Source organism: Dasypus novemcinctus, chromosome 16, assembly GCF_030445035.2.
Source record: "Dasypus novemcinctus isolate mDasNov1 chromosome 16, mDasNov1.1.hap2, whole genome shotgun sequence".
NCBI lineage: Eukaryota > Metazoa > Chordata > Mammalia > Cingulata > Dasypodidae > Dasypus > Dasypus novemcinctus.
In genome coordinates this window covers 97,089,500-97,107,702 of record NC_080688.1, presented here as the reverse complement: position 1 = coordinate 97,107,702, position 18,203 = coordinate 97,089,500, and the positions used below count along the sequence as shown (strand labels likewise).

At 40.8% G+C, this 18,203-nt stretch overlaps 1 protein-coding gene and 1 pseudogene across 5 annotated transcripts in view; one reads left to right on the top strand and one right to left on the bottom strand.

The window, feature by feature from the left end:
• The window catches only part of ADNP2 (ADNP homeobox 2), a 51,006-nt gene that overhangs the window by 26,315 nt on the left and 6,488 nt on the right, over positions 1–18,203 (bottom strand). Inside the window, exons 1-2 of one of the 5 annotated variants that reach the window (XM_071208604.1) lie at positions 17,859–17,972; positions 12,428–12,548 (exon numbers count right to left, since the gene is read on the bottom strand). In XM_071208604.1, coding sequence (XP_071064705.1) covers positions 12,428–12,535 — 108 coding nt within the window. In that variant the 5' untranslated portion in view covers positions 12,536–12,548; positions 17,859–17,972. Of the gene's footprint in view, positions 1–12,427; positions 12,549–15,101; positions 15,659–16,254; positions 16,450–17,704; positions 17,973–18,203 lie in introns of those variants that run through there. The other 4 variants (XM_071208603.1, XM_071208601.1, XM_071208602.1 and 1 more) reach the window with 4 other exon arrangements.
• LOC105746875 (large ribosomal subunit protein eL8 pseudogene) lies at positions 570–10,621 on the top strand (annotated as a pseudogene).

Sequence of the window (18,203 nt, the reverse complement as noted above, 5' to 3'; positions counted from 1 at the left end):
CAGATGACATGACTATTGGGGGGGTGGAGGGAAGGGGAGGATACATTTTAAAAAATAAACAGAAGTAAATAAATTTTTATAGGAAAAAAAACTAGACAAAAACATTACAGGAAGCAGATGTGGCTCAGGCAACTGAGCTCCCGCCTACCACACGGGAGGTCCATGATTCAGTTCCCAGTACCTCCTAAAAAAAAGCTGATACAAGATGATGCAGCAAGAGACACAAAAAGAAAAAACATGACAGACATAACAAAGCAGGAAACAGAGGTTCCCAGTACTTCCTAAAGAAAATGAGCAAGACAGCAAGCTGACATGAAGGGCAGGTGCAGCAAGGTGACATAACCAGACACAAGAAGAAAAAACTTAATGAGAGAAGCAACAAAGCAGAGAACAGAGGTGGCTCATGCAATTAGGTGCCTCTCTCCTACATCAGGTCCTGGGTTCAGTTCCCAGTGCCTCCAAGAGACACGGCACATAGTAAGTGCAAACAATGAGGGGGTGGGAAGAAATAAGTAAATAAATCTTTTTTAAAAATTACAAAATGAAAGGTACATTTTCTACATGGGACCATGACCAGGTTGCATCAGCAGGGCAACCAGTGAGAGAGGTAGGTCAGGAGGCCCTATTTTGCCACTGCCCCTAGTGGAGGCCTGGCACAGATACAAGGAGGGAGGGGTTGGGCATACACCCCATGACATCTCAGGGGGCAAGGTGGTGACCATGCTCTGGGCTGGCTAGCACCAAGGAGTGCATGACAGACAACTCAAGAGGGGCCTCTAGCCCACCCTGGCGTGGAGGCTGCCTTCTCTTTGGGGTCACCCATCTGCCATGGGTTGGGGCAGAGGATGAAGGGCACGGCCAGGATCCTGGATTTTCATTCTGTACCTCTGTAAATTCTGTACCCAGCCCATACACTGAAGCTTTATGCCCAGGGTACCACCACAGAGATTCTAATTTAATGCTCAAATGCTAAATTTTTAAAACTTGCCAAGAGAATCTAATGTGTAGTAGTGGGGTTTACGATCCACTTTGAGGAAAGGTTCCTGGAAGATTCTATCTTCCCTAATTAGGTTTCACTTCTCTCAGCTGGGTTTTTTAAAAATTTTATTTATTTACATACACTTCATATCCACCAAACATACACTCCACTTGGGTCCATGATCTCCAAGTATAATACAAAAGGTGCAACTTTGGTTCCCCTTATTTCCAATGATGTTTTTCAGTCTGCTTGGATTCCATAAGCCCCCAAAATCCTAACAATAAATTCCTTTTTACTTAAATTGTTCCAAGTTGGTTTCTGTAGCTTCCAACCAAAGAAATTCTTAATTACTAGAGAGCCTTAAGAATGCATTTGACATGGAAAACAGTGTTCGCTGAAAAGGAAAAAGAAAACCAGTACACCTTACCCAAAGTTTGATCATATTTTTGTAACAACAACAACAAAAAAAAGTGGGGAAGCGGATTTGGCTCAACAGATAGAGTGTCCACCTACCATACGGGAGGTCCAGGGTTCAAACCCAGGGCCTCCTGACCAGTGTGGTGAACTGGCCCACATGCAGTGCTGATGTGCGCAAGGAGTACCATGCCGTGCAGGAGTGTCTCCCGTGTAGGGATGCCCCACACACAAGGAGTGCACCCTGTAAGGAGAGCCACCCCACGCGAAAAAAGTGCAGCCTGCCCAGGAGTGGCACCGCACACACAGAGCTGACGCAGCAAGGTGACACAACAAAAAGAGACACAGATTCCTGGTGCCACTGACAAGAATACAAGCGGACACAGAAGAACACACAGTGAATGAACACAGAGAGTAGACAACTGGGGGGGAGGGGAGAGAAATAAATAAAGAATAAATAAATCTTTAAAAAAATGTGAATGTATACCTTTTTAAAAATCTAGAAAGATATATAACAATGTTAACAATAAATATTGAGGGTATTTAAAAGTGAGCCATAGTTTCTTTTTCATGTTTCTGTGTATACTTTCTAATTTTTCATATAATGAATTTTTATATATTTCTTAAGTTAAAAAATTTTGTTCATAAAATATTAGGCCCAACTACATATTAACAGGAATAAAAAATTTTCCCCAAAAGAATTAGTGACATTTAACCCAATAGTTAATCATACTACCTTTGTAGTGTTAACACATTCAAATCTCTTAATATTCCCTTATGAAGTATCTATGTACCTCTAAGTCAGTACAGTCTGGCAAAGAAAAAGTAATAGTTCTTTAAAAAGTTCAGATGCAGTGCAACATGATCGGCATCTTGACAGATAGGGTCTGCTGAACACCTTGAATGTGATATAGCTACTACATACTTCTATGGAACATAAATGTGTCCTTGCTGCTATAGGTATGTTTTCTGAATAAATAAATGTTTTCACAGTAGCTAAAATAAACAGCTCTGGAATATATAAGCCTTGCCTAATAAAAGAAAACAGGCTAATAAGCCAAACCCTCGATCTTAATGCTTGCACTTATGAACCTTATTCCTATAATAATGAAACTAAGACTAATTATAATTAATGCCTGAAGTTACCTGGTGAAATTCCCCTTGTTGCTCAAGTGTGGCCTCTCTTTAAGCTGAACTCTGCAAATAAAACTAAAAATAAATGTGGGACATGACTCCCAGGGATGACCCTCCCTGGCACTGAGGGATTATTAACACTTGATTACCAGCATTCATCAGCAATGCATTTGGAGAAAGACCTTGATCAAAAGGGGGAAATACTATATAAAACAGAATTTTTATGGATAAGAGTTTCAAAGTAAGTCAGGAAGTCGTTCTGGAGGTTTTGCTCACAGAGATCTCAGCCAGACTTCACAGACTGCCACAATAAACAGGGCCTCAACGAAAGTGCTCCTGAGAGTTCTAGGGATGTGCAGATACCAAGGCAAGCCACATGGCCTCATGAAATCAATACCCCCTCAGTGAGTCCTATCTGGAAATGTATGAAAAGCTACTTCACCATTATAACATAATTATACTCATTTATAAATCCTCTAACTGGAAATATTTCCTACCCAGGAAAAGGGAGGGGGCTACCAGCAAAGGCTGGAGTACTATCTCTGAAAAAGTTTGAATTACAAGGTTCCTAGCCTCCAGGCAGGGAGCTCAATCACATAGATCCTGTCTGTGATGCAAGAAATATACTCGGAACAGGCACTGAACTGAGAGCTGCCAAAGAGTGCCTTCTGCTGGAAAACCAAAGAAGACCACGTGAGAAAATTAAAAATAAGGGAGACTTTTTCCAGCCTTTATACCTTCCCTCTCCAAGGCCGTAGGAAGCAGGTCTGCAACCAATTGCTGGATCCAGAAGCCCAGCTTTAAGCAACTAGCAGGGACAATTCCAACAATCCAGGTCAAGCCAAGAGTCAAAGAGCAGTGGTAACACATAACCTCCTGCCACTAAATCCCTACAAAAAATAAAATGAGCATCTGAGTAAACTACATCCTAATCACATGACTAGACATTAGCAAAAAATTACGAGTCGTACTAAGAAAATGGACAACACAGCCCAAGAAAAGGAATATATCAAAGTCCCAGAAGAGACACAGGATTTGATAGAACTAATTAACATGATGTGCACAAATTTCCAAAATAAAATTAAAGAGGTAAAAGACAATATGGCTAAAGAGATAAATGACATCAAGAAGACACTGAATGAGTGCAAAGAAGACTCTGATCCTGAACAAAAAAGTAACAGAGCTCATGAGACTGAAAGACACAATAGATGAGATAAAAAATACATTAGAGGCATACAACAGCAGACTGGAAATGATAAAAGAAAGATAAGTGATAAAGAAGACAGAACAGCTGAAAGTGAAGAGAGAAAGTAATGGAAAAAATGGAGCAGGGGCTCAAGAGTTGAATGGCAACAAGAAACGCAGCAACATACATGTCATGGGTTCCACAAGGAGAAGGGAAAAGGGGCAGAAATAGTCTTTAAGGCGATAATAACTGACAATTTCTCACACTTCATGAAAGAAATGAACTTACATGTCCAAGAAGCGCACTATACCCCAATCAGAATAAATCCAAATAGGGAAGCAAACTTGGCCCAGTGGTTAGGGCGTCCATCTACCACATGGGAGGTCTGCAGTTCAAACCTAGGGCCTCCTTGACCCGTGTGGAGCTGGCCCACGCGCGGTGCTGATGTGCGCAAGGAGTGCCCTGCCACGCGGGGGTGTCCCACACAGGGGAGCCCCACGCGCAAGGAGTGCGCCCATAAGGAGAGCTGCCCAGCGCCAAAGAAAATGCAGCCTGCCCAGGAATGGTGCCACACACACAGAGAGCTGACACAACAAGATGATGCAACAAAGAGAGACACATATTCCCATGCCGCTGACAACAACAGAAGCGGACAAAGAACACACAGCAGATAGACAGAGAGAACAGAAAACTGGGGCAGAGGGGGGAAGAGGAGAGAAATAAAATAACTAACTAAATCTTTAAAAAACAAACAAACAATAAATCCAAATAGACCTACTCCAAGACACATACTCCCCAAAATATGAGATGTCAAAGATAAAGAGAAAATTCTGGGAGCAGTAAGGGCACAACCCATCAAATACAAGTGACACCCAGTAAGACTTAGCCTGGATTTCTCTTCAGAAACTATGGAAGGGAGAGAAGACAGTGGTAGGATACAACTAGGATACTGAAAGAGAAAAACTGCCAGCCAAGAATTCTTTATCCACCAAAACTGTCCTTCAAATATGAAGGTGAGTACAAAATATTCACCAAGAAACAGAAACTAAGACAGTTTGCAAAAAAGAACCCACCTTTGCAGGAATTAGAGCTTGAAATTAAAAGATAGGAGAGAGAGGCCTGAAAGAGAGTCTAGAAGGAAGAACAGCAGAAAGGATAACCAAAAAGAGTAGACAGACAGCTAGACAAAAATATGTCATATGAAAACCAAATAATAAAATGTTGGAAGTAAATAATGCATTTACAGTAATATCATTGAAAGTGAATGGATTAAACTCCCCAATCAAAAGACACAGGCTGACAGAACAGATTAAAAAACAAGAGCCGTCCATATGCTGCTTACAAGAAACTCATCTTAGACCCAGGGATACAAAACAGTGGAAAGTGAGGATTGGAAAAAGATACTCCATTCAAAGAGTAATCAAAGAAGAACAGGGGTAGTTAAACTAATATTGGGAAAAAAAAGACTTTAAATGCAAAAAAGCTGTAAGAGACAAGGAAGACCATTATATATTAATAAAAGCGACAATCCACAAGGAAGATATAACAGTCATAACTATCTATGCACCTAATCCGGGGGCGCCAAAATACATGAGACAAACTCTGGCAAAACTTGAAGGGAGAAACAGACATCTCTATAATAATTGTTGGAGATTTCTAACACCCCACTCACATCATTAGATAGAACTAGACAGAAGATCAACAAGGAAACAGAGAACTTGAACAATACGATAGGTTAGAACTAACAGAAATATACAGAACACTCCGTCCAAACTCATCAGGTTACAAGTGCCCATGGATCTTTCTCCAGGACAGACCACATGTTAGGGCATAATGCAGTTCTCAATAAGTATAAAAAGACTGACACGATACAAAGCACCATCTCAGATCATAATGGTATGAAAATGGAAATCACAGGAAAAAAGTAAACTCATAAATGTGTGGAGGCTGAACAACACACTACTAAATAATCAGAAGGTCAAAGAAGAAATTTCAAGTGAAATCAGTAAATATATTGAGACAAATGAAAACAAGAACACAACTTATCAAAATTTATGGGCTACAGCAAAGGTGGTCTTGAGATGGAAATTTATAGCCCTAAATGCCTATATAAAAAAAAAGAAAGCTAAACTCAAAGATTTAACTGAACTAGAGAAACTATTAAAGAACAGGAAACCATCTGAAAGCAAGCAGAAGGAAAGAAATAATAAATATTAGAGCAGAAATAAATGAAATTGAGAACAAAAAAAAAAAACAGAAAAAAATCAACAAAACCAGAAGTTGGTTCTTGGAAAAGATCAATAAAATTGACAAACCCTTAGCTAGACTAACAAAGGAAAAAAGAGAGAAGATGAAAATATAGTCAGAAATGAAAGAGGGGAAGTTACAAATGACTCCACAGAAATCAAAAGGATCATAAGAGACTATTATGAGAAACTGTATGCCAACGAAAAAACTAGACAACCTAGATGAAACAAATTCCTAGAAATGCACAAACAACCTAAAATGACGCTACAAGAAATATTAGAACTTAACACACCAATCAATTTAAAGAGACTGAATCCATCATCAAAAATCTCCCAGGAAAGAAAAACCCAGGACCAGATGGCTTCACAGGCAAATTCTACCAAGGATTTAAAAAAGAATGACCACCAATAATGTTTAAACTCTTCCAAAAATTTGAACAGGAGGGAAAATTACCCAAGATACTCTATGAAGCCAACATCACCCTAACACCAAAGCCAAATAAAGATACAAGAAAAGAAAATTACAGACCAGTCTCTCTAGTGAACATAGATGTAAAAATTCTCAACAAAACACTTGCAAATCAAATCCAAGAGCATATCAAAAGACTTATATATCATAACGACCAAATGGGATTTATTCCTGGTGTGCAAGGCTGATTCAACATAAGAAAATCAATCAACGTAACACACCACATTAACAAATTGAAGGAAAAAAATCACATGATCATCTCAATCGATGCAGAAAAGGCACTTGACAAAATTCAGCATCTTTTTTTTGAAAGAAAAAAAAAACCACTTCAAAAGATAGGAATAGAAGGAAAATTCCTCAATCTGATAAAAGGCATATATGAAAAACCCACAGCCACCACCGTACTCAATGGGGAAAGGTTGAAAGTTCCCTCTAAGATCAGGAACAAGACAAGGATGCCCACTGTCAACACTGTTCACCAATATTGTACTAGAAGTTCTAGCTAGGGCAATTAGACGAGAAAAAATAAAAGGCAACAAAATGGGAAGAGAGGAAGTAAAACTCTTACTAGTTGTGGATTACATGATCCTGTACTTAGAAAATTCTCAAGTATCCACAACAAAGCTACTTGAGCTAATAAATGAGTTCAGCAAAATGGCAGGATACAAGATCACCATGCAAAAATTTGTACACTAGTACTGAACAATCTGAGGAGGAAATTGGGGGAAATTACATTTACAATAGCAACAAAAAGATTCAAATACCTAGGAATCAATTTAACTAAAGAAGTACAGGAAGACCTATATACAGAAAACTACAGGACAAAGCTAAAAGAAATTTTAAAAAGACCTAAACAAATGGAAAGACATTCCAAGCTCACAGATTGGAAGAATAAATACTGTGAAGATGTGCATCTTACCCAAACTGATTTATAGAGTCAACACAATACCAATCAAAATTCCAACAGCCTACTTCACTGAATTAGAAAAGAAAATTACCAAATTCATTTAGAAGGGAAAGTGCACCCAAATAGCCAAATGCATTCTAAAAAAGAAGAGTGACATGGGAGGAATTTCACTGCCTGACCTGGACACATATTACAAAGCAACAGTGGTCAAAACAGCATGGTACTGGCTTAAAGACACATACTTTGATCAGTACAATAGAATTGAGAGTCCAAAAATAAACCCTCACCTATAAAGTCAACTGGTTTTTGACAAATCTACCAAGTCCATGTTAACAGGACAAAACAGTCTCTGCAACAAATGGACCTGGGAGAACTGGATATTTATAACCAAAAGAATAAAAAAGGACCCCTATCTCACTCCCTGTACAAGAATCAACTCAAAATGGATCAAAGACCTAAATATAAAAGCCGAGACAATAAAACTACTAGAAGAAAATGTAGGGAAACATCTTTAAGACCTTGTAGTAGGTGGTGATTTCTTGAACCTTACACCCAAAGCATGTACAATGGAAGAAAATTAAATAATTTTTTTACCTCACAGGACTTTGTCAAAAGGGTGAAAAGGCAGCCAACTCAAAGGAAGTTAATGTCCAATAAGGGTTTAATATCCAGGATAAAGAGATGTTACAATTGAACAATAAAAAGACAGACAACCCAATTTAAAAATGGGCAAAAGACTTGCATAGACATCTGTCCAAAGAAGAAATATAAATGGCAAAAAAACACATGAAAAAATGTTCAACATGACTAATGATTAGGGAAATACAAATCAAAACTAAAATAAGATATCACTTCACACCTATCAGAATGGCCACTATTAAAAAGAGAGAGGGGAGAGTGTGAACTACAGGGTAAACTATTATCCATGTGGTGCAGCAGTTCTCCAAAATATGTTCACTGAGTGCAATGAGTGTGCCACAATGATGGGCGAGGTTGTTGGTGTGGGAGGAATGGGGTGGGGAGGTGGGGGGTATACTGGAACCTCTTATGTTTTTTTAATGTAACATTTTTTGAGATATATATATCTTCAAAAAAATACAATTTACAAAAATGATGGGGGTAGGGGAGTGTGAATGGAGTATATGGGAACCTCTGTTTTTTAATGTAATTTTCTTTATGATCTATTACCTTTAATTTTAAAAAGTTAAAAAAAAAAAGGGTCACAGCAAAAAAAAAAAAAGAACTACAAGTGTTGGAGAGGATGTGGAGAGATAGGAACATTTATTCACTGTTGGTAGGAATGCAGAATAGTACAGCCACTGTGGAGGACTGTTTGGCATTTCCTAAAGAAGTTGAATATAGACTTGCCACGTGACTACAATATCCCTACTGGGTATATACCCAGAAGAACTGAGAACAGTGACACAAACAGACATCTGCACACCAATGTTCATAATGGTGTGATTCACAACTGCTGAAAGTTGGAAACAACCCAGGTGTCCATCAACTGTTGATCGGATAAACAAACTGGGTATAGTCACATGATGGAATATTATGCAGCCATAAGAAGATATGATGTGAAGCATATGACAATATGGATGAACCTGGAAGACATTATGCTGGGTGAAGCAAGCCAGACACAAAAGGACAAATATTGTATGACTGCGTTACTATGAATCAAATACATTTTGAAACATATTTTATGGTAAAAAAAAAAAAATTTATATCCAGTACATTTAATTGAAAAATGTATGTTTTTATTCAGGAAAAAAATCCCCTAATCATGATTCTTCTACTTCTTTTATTTGAACTTATAATTGTCAATTTACCTTTTAAATTTATTCCTCAGAGATTTAAAACCTTTGGATTATTCCCATCCTGGTTGAGCCCTAAAACCCAGTAGATATGCAGGTCAACTCCTACTCCTCAGTTCTTTGGGTCTACCCTGGACAACAAACAAAATGATGATAATGGACCAGACCTATCCCAAAAGCAAGGAGTATCAACTACAAGCAAAACAATTCCTTTTCTCTGCTCCATAATATCTATGTCCCTTCTCAGCCTGACATAGTCAGAGTGGACAAGGTCCCAAATCCCTCAAGATCGATGAATGAAAAAAAAATACTAAAGGGGGGGAGTGTGACCATGGACCAAAGCAGATTGTCAATGCAGTTATCTTGTGTTAACTGAGTAACTTGTAACAGCGATATAAAAATAATGAATTGTTTTTTTTTAATTCAGGTGTATAAACTTTCTTAGGGTAAGAAAGCAAAGCATCATAAGCAAGTTCTACTCAATGTCAAGGAAAAAAAAAAAGAGTAAAGGATGAAAAATTTTAGTTAACTTGTTACTGACATTTTACCAAAAAGTAAAACAAACCAATTTTTAAAAAAAAACATGAATTCACATGAAAGGTCTAAAGAGAGGTCTCACCACCCAAGATTCCAAAAGGAAAGAAGGCTAAGGGGAAAATGGCGGCCCTAGTCTCTGCTGTCATGAGGAAGCAGGAGGCTAAGAAGGTGGTAAATTCCATTTGAGAAGAGGCCCAAGAATTTTGGCACTGGACAGGACATCCAGCCCAAAAGGGATCTCACCCACTTTGTCAAACGGTCCTGCTACATCTAACTGCAGTGGCAAAAGGCCATCCTCTACAAGGAGCTGAAAGTGCTCCCCCCTACCCCTACCACCATCAACCAGTTCACCCGGCCTTGGACCACTAAAAAGCTACTCAACTGCTTAAGCTGGGCCACAAGTATAGACCAGAGACACAGCAAGAAAAGCAGAGGCTGTTGACTAGGGCTGAGAAGGAAACTGCTGGCAAAGGGGATGTTCCCACTAAGAGGCGCCTGTGATTTAAGCAGGGGTGAACCCTGTCACCACCTTCGTGGAAAACAAGAAGTCCCAGCTAGTGGTGATTGTACATGACATGGACCCCATCAAGCTGGCTGTCTTCCTGCCCACCTTGTGTTGTACAATAGGGGTCCCCTACTGCATCATCACGGGAAAGGCCAGACCAGAATGGCTTGTCCACAGAAAAACCTTCACACGTGTCAACTCGGAAGGCAAGGGAAAGGGAGGACTAGCTAAACTGGTGGAAGCTATTAGGACCATATGACAATGACAGATATGATGAGATTCACTGTCACTGGGGAGACAATGTCCTGGGTCCAAAATCTTTGCTGGAAAAGGCAAAGACTAAAGAATTTGGGTTAAATGTACATAGTTTACTTTTCTGTATATAAAAATAAACATTTTCCTTCAAGAAAAAAAAAAACTAACAAGAAATGACGACTAAATGTAATCCTTGATCCAACACTGGATTCATTAATGAAACTGAAAAAAAAAACGTGTAATGACATTACTGAGTCAACTGACAAAAGTGGAATGTGACCAGTAGATTAAATAAAAATATCGTATTTATCTTAAATTTACTTATATTGATAACCATATTGTTACACTGTGAGACACTATTCTTATCCTAAGAAAATACAAACTTAAGTATTTAGGTGTAAAGGGCCATTAGGTATGTAACTTACTTTTAAAACAGCTCAAGGGAAAAACATCACACACACAATGAGAAAGCTCATGTAGGGAAAGAGTGAGCAATTGATAAAGTATGGGATAAAACGTTTAACAACTAGTAAATCTGGGCAAAAATCATGAGTGTTCTTTGTATTACTCTTATTTTTATAAGCTTTCTATAAGTTTGAATCATTATTTCCAAATAGAACATTTTTTTTTTAATTGAATTCACTCATCTTAAAGGCTAAAAGTGATCTTTCTGCCTGTTTCACTATTAAAGTTCAGAGTTTGTCTTCCAGCTCTGACTGGACTGTAGTCTTTGCAATAGGGTTAAACATCCTGACTTAATGCTATATATTCCTTCATGGTAACGATAAGATTGAGACCTAAAGATTCCCTGATTTGCCAAAGAACACACCATGAACTAAAAGAATTAAAATATAAAAGGCTCCTGTTTTGCCCTCTAATGATCGAAGAATATACTCAGTCTGTCTATTTAAAGATACTACTATACCTTAGAGATTCATTTTTTGAGTATCTACCATATGGCAGGCACATTTCTAAGAGCTTCCAACTTCTTATCGTTTGAAATGTCCTAAGTCTATACACACACACGCTCATATTCTTAGGTATGCTTTTTAATATTCCCTGAAAATATTACTTAAATTCATATATTTCTCTATTATTAAGTCTGTGTTCTACTGTGCCTATCCTCAACCTAGTTAGTAAATTTTCTACTCTCATTCATTTCCAAATAATTATCCTGCCCACTTTCTCATGCATAAAACATGACTTATAGGCAGAGATAGAAAGAACTCTAAACGTTCTCTTATTTCAAGACTTTCTGAGCAACAAGGACTTCTTAATCTTCTACCTTCAGTATCTCTCATAGCCTTATTCCTCCAAATGTAGTTGTATCACAGTCTTTTAAAAAGTAAAGCGTTTCTCAATTTGGGTTTTGCTTTCATTCATTCATTCAAAAACTATTTATTAGGCATCTATTTGCCAAGCACTATTCTAATCACAGGGGATACAGTGGATAAACAACAAAGGCCTTGTCTTCTTACACACAAGTGGAGGAGATAGATAACAAACAAGTACAGGTGCTCAGAAGGAAACCTGGACAGGGTGAGAGAACAGCAAGTATAGTGGGAGAGAGCAGAGTTTTAGAGTGACAATTTATTTAAGTAAGTAATGTTTGAGCAGAGACCTATCTGGTGTTCTTCAAAAATTAATAAATAATATTTATCTATTTGAGAGCAAAGACTAGTTCTGACCATTAATAAACATTCTGCTACATCCTCCTCGAACATCAAAAACAAATATTTTTATAGCTAATAACTGTAAATCCCCTCCTAAAGGTAATTTCAAACCCATGAAGAACATAAATAGTTCACTTTAAGTCAGAAAGACATAGATAAGATCTAATGACACAAAGCATTAGCAATTTCCATCTGAAGGAATCTTATCCATTCTTCAAAACTCCCAGTTCAAATCTCACCTCCATGAGGTCTACCATATCCACTCCAATTACTACTATCTTCTCCATTTGTTACCAGTGTCCTCTTACCTTCAGTAACTCCTTACAGCTGTCGAGACCAATATCCACAAGAATGCCTTTCACCTTTTTTCGTACCTTCCTGATGTTATCGAGATTTTCCACAGGAATTTGAAACATTTTTGAAATTATCCTTAAAAAGAAAGAAAACCAAACTATAATAAGTATGTACATACAAAACTGTCTTTTTTACAGGGTTGGTAAACCACTAGGAGAATAATTTTCAACAAATAATGCTGGGACAACTGTATATCCACACGCAATAGAATGAATTTGGACTGACTCCTTCCTTACACCATATATAAAACTTAACTTCAAATAGATCATAGACGTAAATATAAAAGCAAAAGCTGTAAAACTCTTATAAAAAACACAGTAGTAAATATTTGTAACTTTGAGTTAGGCAATGCCTTCTTAGACGACAGCAGAAACACAAGAAACAAAGGAAAAAAAATAGTTAAATTGGACTTAAAAGCTTGTGTTCCAAAAGATACCATCAAGAAAGTGAAGACAACCCACAGAATGGGAGAAAATATTTGCAAATTTTATTTCCACTAAGGGACTTGCATCCAGAATACATAAAGAATTCTTATAACTCAATAAAGACAAATAACCCAATTAAAAAATGACCAAAAAGATCTGAACAAACCTTTCTCCAAAGAAGATATACAAATGGCTTAATTATCACATGAAAAGATGCTCAATATCATTAGCCATCAAGAAAATGCAAATCAAAACCACAGTGTGATATACATCACACCCACTGGCTATAATTTTTTAAATGGAAAATGTTAGTAAAGTGAAGAAATTGGAACTCTCATATATTGCTGGTGAGAATGTAAAATGTCATAGCTATAGATTGTTTAAAAAATGAAAGACATATACGTGCAGAAATGTGTTCATAGCAGCACTATTCATAATAGCCAAAAAGTGTAAATAACCCAAGTATCCATCAACTGACTGGATAAACAAAACATGTTATATCCACACAATGGAATATTATTTGGCAATAAAAAGGAAAGAAGTACTATTACATGGTATGTGAATGAATCTTGGAAACAGAAACTAAAGAAAGAAACCAGTCACTTAATATACATGTTGTATGACTCCACTTATACAAAATATCCAGATTAAGCAAATCTAGAGAGAGAAAGTAGATTAGTGAATGCCTACAGCAGCAGGGAAGTATAGGAGGACTGGAGGGTGCTGGCTAAGGGGCGCAAGGTTACGTTTTTGGAATAAAAACTACATTCTGAAACTGATTGTAGTTATGGATGCTCAACTCTGTGACTAAAAGCCACTGAATTGTACACTTTAAATGTGGTGAATTTTGTTATGTACATTATATCGCAATAAAATTATTTTAAAAGATATAGGGGGAAGCCAATGTGGCTCAAACGATCGGGCTCCCGTCTACAATATGGGATGCACCAGGTTTGATTCCCAGGGCTTCCTGGTGAAGGCAAGCTGGCCCGTGCCACAGAGAGCTGGCAGCCTATGCCATGGAGAGCTGGCACAGCAAGATTACGCAACAAGGGAGACAAGCAGACACAGAAAGCATGGCGAATGAACAGAGAGCAGACAGCGAGCGCAAGTAGCAAGGGGGACAGGATAAATAAATAAAATAAATCTTTTTAAAAAAAGATATAGGAAAAGGCATAAAATTAAAATAAACCCTGTGGTACTACCCTGGAAAGGGGGGTACTGGTGTGACCTCATTGTTTTCAATATCTAAGTAGGTACAGAAATACATAGCATTGTAAATGTGCATGTGTGTACATATATTCCATAGCTCCGTCCACTGAGAAAGCTTGGGAGGAGGAGAACCATTAAGTGAGCACCCTAGGGCCCAAGGTTCTAAATACCATTTCTATTCAAAGAAACCAGGGATCCTTGGAAAAATGGCTAATTTTAGGGCTGCAATATGGAAAAGGCAAGATGAACCTTAAACATTGTATGCCAAAAAGTAAGTTGCGGGAAGCGGACTTGGCCCAATGGACAGGGCATCCGCCTACCACATGGGAGGTCTGCGGTTCAAACCCTGGGTCTCCTTGACCCATGCGCAGTGCTGATGCGCGCAAGGAGTGCCATGCCATGCAGGGGTGCCCCCACGTAGGGGAGCCCCAGGCGCAAGGAGTGCGCCCTGTAAGGAGAGCCGCCCAGTGCGAAAGAAAGTGCAGCCTGCCCAGGAATGGCGCCGCACACATGGAGAGCTGACACAAGATGATGCAACAAAAAGAGACACAGATTCCCCATGCCACTGACAAGAATGCAAATAGACACAGAAGAACACACAGCAAATGGACACAGAGAGCAGACAACGGGGGGGGGGGGGGGGGGGGGGGGAATAAATAACAAATAAATCTTTAAAAAAAAAAAAGTAAGTAAATTGCTCAAAGAATGATGAGACACGTCAAAGGACACAAAAGAACCCTGGTTGAAGAGAACTCTACAGACCATAGACAACTTGAGCATTAAAACAAATAATGACAATAACCTATTATAACCTGTGGCAGAGTTTTCCAAAAATGTAAACAGTATCTCCCATTCCACATGCTCTCTCTTCTTACAAATGACCCTGATGCTCCGCTCCAAAGGTGGTGGCATCTGTATCCCCTCCCTTGAATAGGGGCAGAACTTTGTGGCAGTACAGGAGAATAGGCAAGGTCATAAAAATGTCACACACCTCTGTCTGCTGTCTGGGGACAATCACATTTGGAATCCAGACACCAAGCTGTGAGGAAGCCCAATTAGCCCACACGAAGAGACCACAGGTAGGTGTTTCACGTCAACCACCAGACATGGATGGCCCTGGAGGATTCCAGCTCTTAGCCATCAGGCCACTCCAGACATTGTGGCACAGGAACAAGCCATCTCCACTGCTCCCTCTCACCCCTGACCAAGAGAATTCATGAGCTTATTTAATGTTTGTTTTACTCCATTAGGTTTTGGGATAGTTAAGAATGCAGCAAGTTACTAGAATATAACCCACTAAAATGGAACATTAAGTCTATACTGATATAAATAAATCAGAAGTTTAACACATCCCTGCAAAATGCTTATTAATAACCAAGGTAAACAGAGTAACTTCGCAGACGCCTGGAAAAAAACCCCAAATGAGATCCACTGTACAAAATACCTAACCTACAACAATTAAAAGTGTAAACATCATAAAGGTATCATCATTCCTAATAGCCAAAATGTGGAAACATGGAAACAATCTAAATTTAGAACCAAATGTCCATCAACTGGTGAATGGTTCAACAAAATGTGGTATATCCATAAGATGGAATACTACTTGGCAGTAAAAAGGAACTAAGTATTGATGCATGCTACCACATGAATGCCCTCCCAAAAAGGTAGGTGTGGTGACCCTCCAAAATTTACCACAGTAACCAGTATATACATCTTGCATTGCACTCATCACATTACATTGCAACTATCATATAAAGTACTGAGATAATGATCTAACACCAAATCTAAATGAAATGTCCAAACTCCTGGAATATAAGGCTCTTTTTTATTTTAAGCACCTTAGAGAACACAAGACATATTATTTGGGCCACCCAGGAAAGCGAGAATCAGAAGGTCTGGGCTCAAACCACAAAGGTCCCTTCCCAGCCATGTAGCCACGAGCCACTTTTCAGTCTCCAAAGCAACGCAATCATAAATTTGCCAACAGCTTATCACAAACTTGGGTTCAGATTTAAAAGATGTCCCAAACATTCCAGGATCTCTTCAGTTAAAAATCTTGCCACAATAATATGTAGGTCCACTCATATCCCCCACAGCCAATCATAGATGCCATCAGACGCTAAATTCAACCCTGGAACTCTTACCATCTCTCAACTAGACAACTGTAATGACAGCCTTTTGTCTCCTCCCCATGCTTGTCCATCCTCCAAAGGAGCACCAGCTACCTTCCTAAATGCAGCTCCATGCTTAAAGACCATCGGCTCAATGCTGTCTTCAGAATAAAGTACCAACTCTAACTGAAATATGAAAACATTCATAATATGACAAACTCCACAGTAACATCTCTAAATAAGTGATACATACATTATTTAACCTCCAACCAAAGATGAACCGGCACTATGCACAACTCCTACCTTTTTACAAGTTGTCCTCTCCCGCAAATGCTCCCCACACCACCAACTCCTACCCAGAATTCGCCAAGTCCGTTATTTGATAAAACCTGTGTGTGCCTTCTAACAATCTTAATTGCTCAATTTTCAGATACCCACAGCACTTTATTAACATTTGTTATAACGCTTGCCAGTTTGCACTGTAACTTATCTCCTTTCCAGCTAGCTTCCTCCCCCCGCCCCGCCCTCCTTCCTCAAAGTCTATCAATTCCTCAAGGTCTGAGGGTCAGTGGCTACCCACTGACCAGAGCTTTAAGAGCACCCAGACAAGTCTCCTGTTCCAATTGTTGTAAACGCTTAATTACTTATTCTCCAACTGTGCAATATCTGAACTGACAGTTACTGCTTTTGGCGTTCCAAAGCCAACTGTGAGTAGAAATTCTGTAAACGGAGTCGATTTCAGCTCAACCAGGTGTGGCAGATACAAAGCTAACTGCAAGCCGACAAGTGCACATCAACTCTGACGGAAACCTCAAAGGTGCAGGGCTAGGAGAGTGCCGCCAGCCGTGCTCACTTGCAACTTTCCTTCCGCGGGCGCACGACGGGCGGGCTGCGGCGTGGCCCCCGCGCCCTCGCTGCAGGGCACTGCGGGGCTCCCTGGGGCTCCCCGCGGAACCCGGGGCGCGGCTCCGACCCGGCGCGGCCGGGGAGGTGTGTCCTGCGGGAGGCCGCCCGCGCCCCCCGCGGGGGAATCTCGGGGCGCCGACGCGCGGCCCCGCGACCCCGCCGGGAGCGGCGCGGCCACGGTCACGTGACGGCGGCGGGGTCCCGGGGCCGCCCGGGCCGCGAAACCCCGAGGCCGGAGGGCGTCTCCAGGATTCCCGCCGCGGGCGGAGCGAGCCGGGGCCGGGGAGGCGCGGGCGACGCCCGCACAAACTTTCCGGGCGAGGCCGGCGGCGCGGGGCCCGCGCAGATGCTCCGCGGCCGCGTACCTACCGCTGGGCGCCCGAGGAGCCGCCGCCGCCCGCGTCCCCGCCGCCGCCTCTCGGCGCACGCCGCCTCGCCCGGCGCCCGCCCTGCCCCGCCGGCCCGCCCCCGCCCCGCGGAGCCCTCGCGCGGGACCCCCGCCTCAGCGCGAGCCCATCCCTGCGGCGCCGACCCCTCCTCCCGCACAGTCAGAAAGAGAAAATGGCGCTCGATTTACCTCAGGAAGTGACGTGAGCCCTCATTTGCATGCCGGTACGGCCAGCCAATGGGAGGGGAGTGTGCCCTGGGCCACCTGGGCACTCCCACACAGACCCCTTGGGCCCCCGGCCAAAGCTGGATTACGGGCTGCCAGGTGGGAGTGGGGCACTCACCTGTTGGTGCCCCCAGCCCCTGGCCACCCTCCTGCCCAACGAACTCTGCCAGCTCCTTAGCAGCAGCTGCTCAAACTCTCGTGAGAGTTTGGTTGGTGATGACATCACTCAAGGGGTGGGGTCATCAACCATGTGACCAATCACGTGGACTCACCAGAGCGTTGACTTTATTTGCATGGAATGGGGGTGGAGCCAGTGGCAAGAGCAGGCATGGTGGCCCCGCCCACATCCCACAGCCAATAAGAAAAGAGCTATGGTGAGAATCCTGACTTGCCATTGGAGAACAGAACTTTTGATACTAGAACTTTGACAAGTGTGCCATAATTTACATATACTGGTGAACTG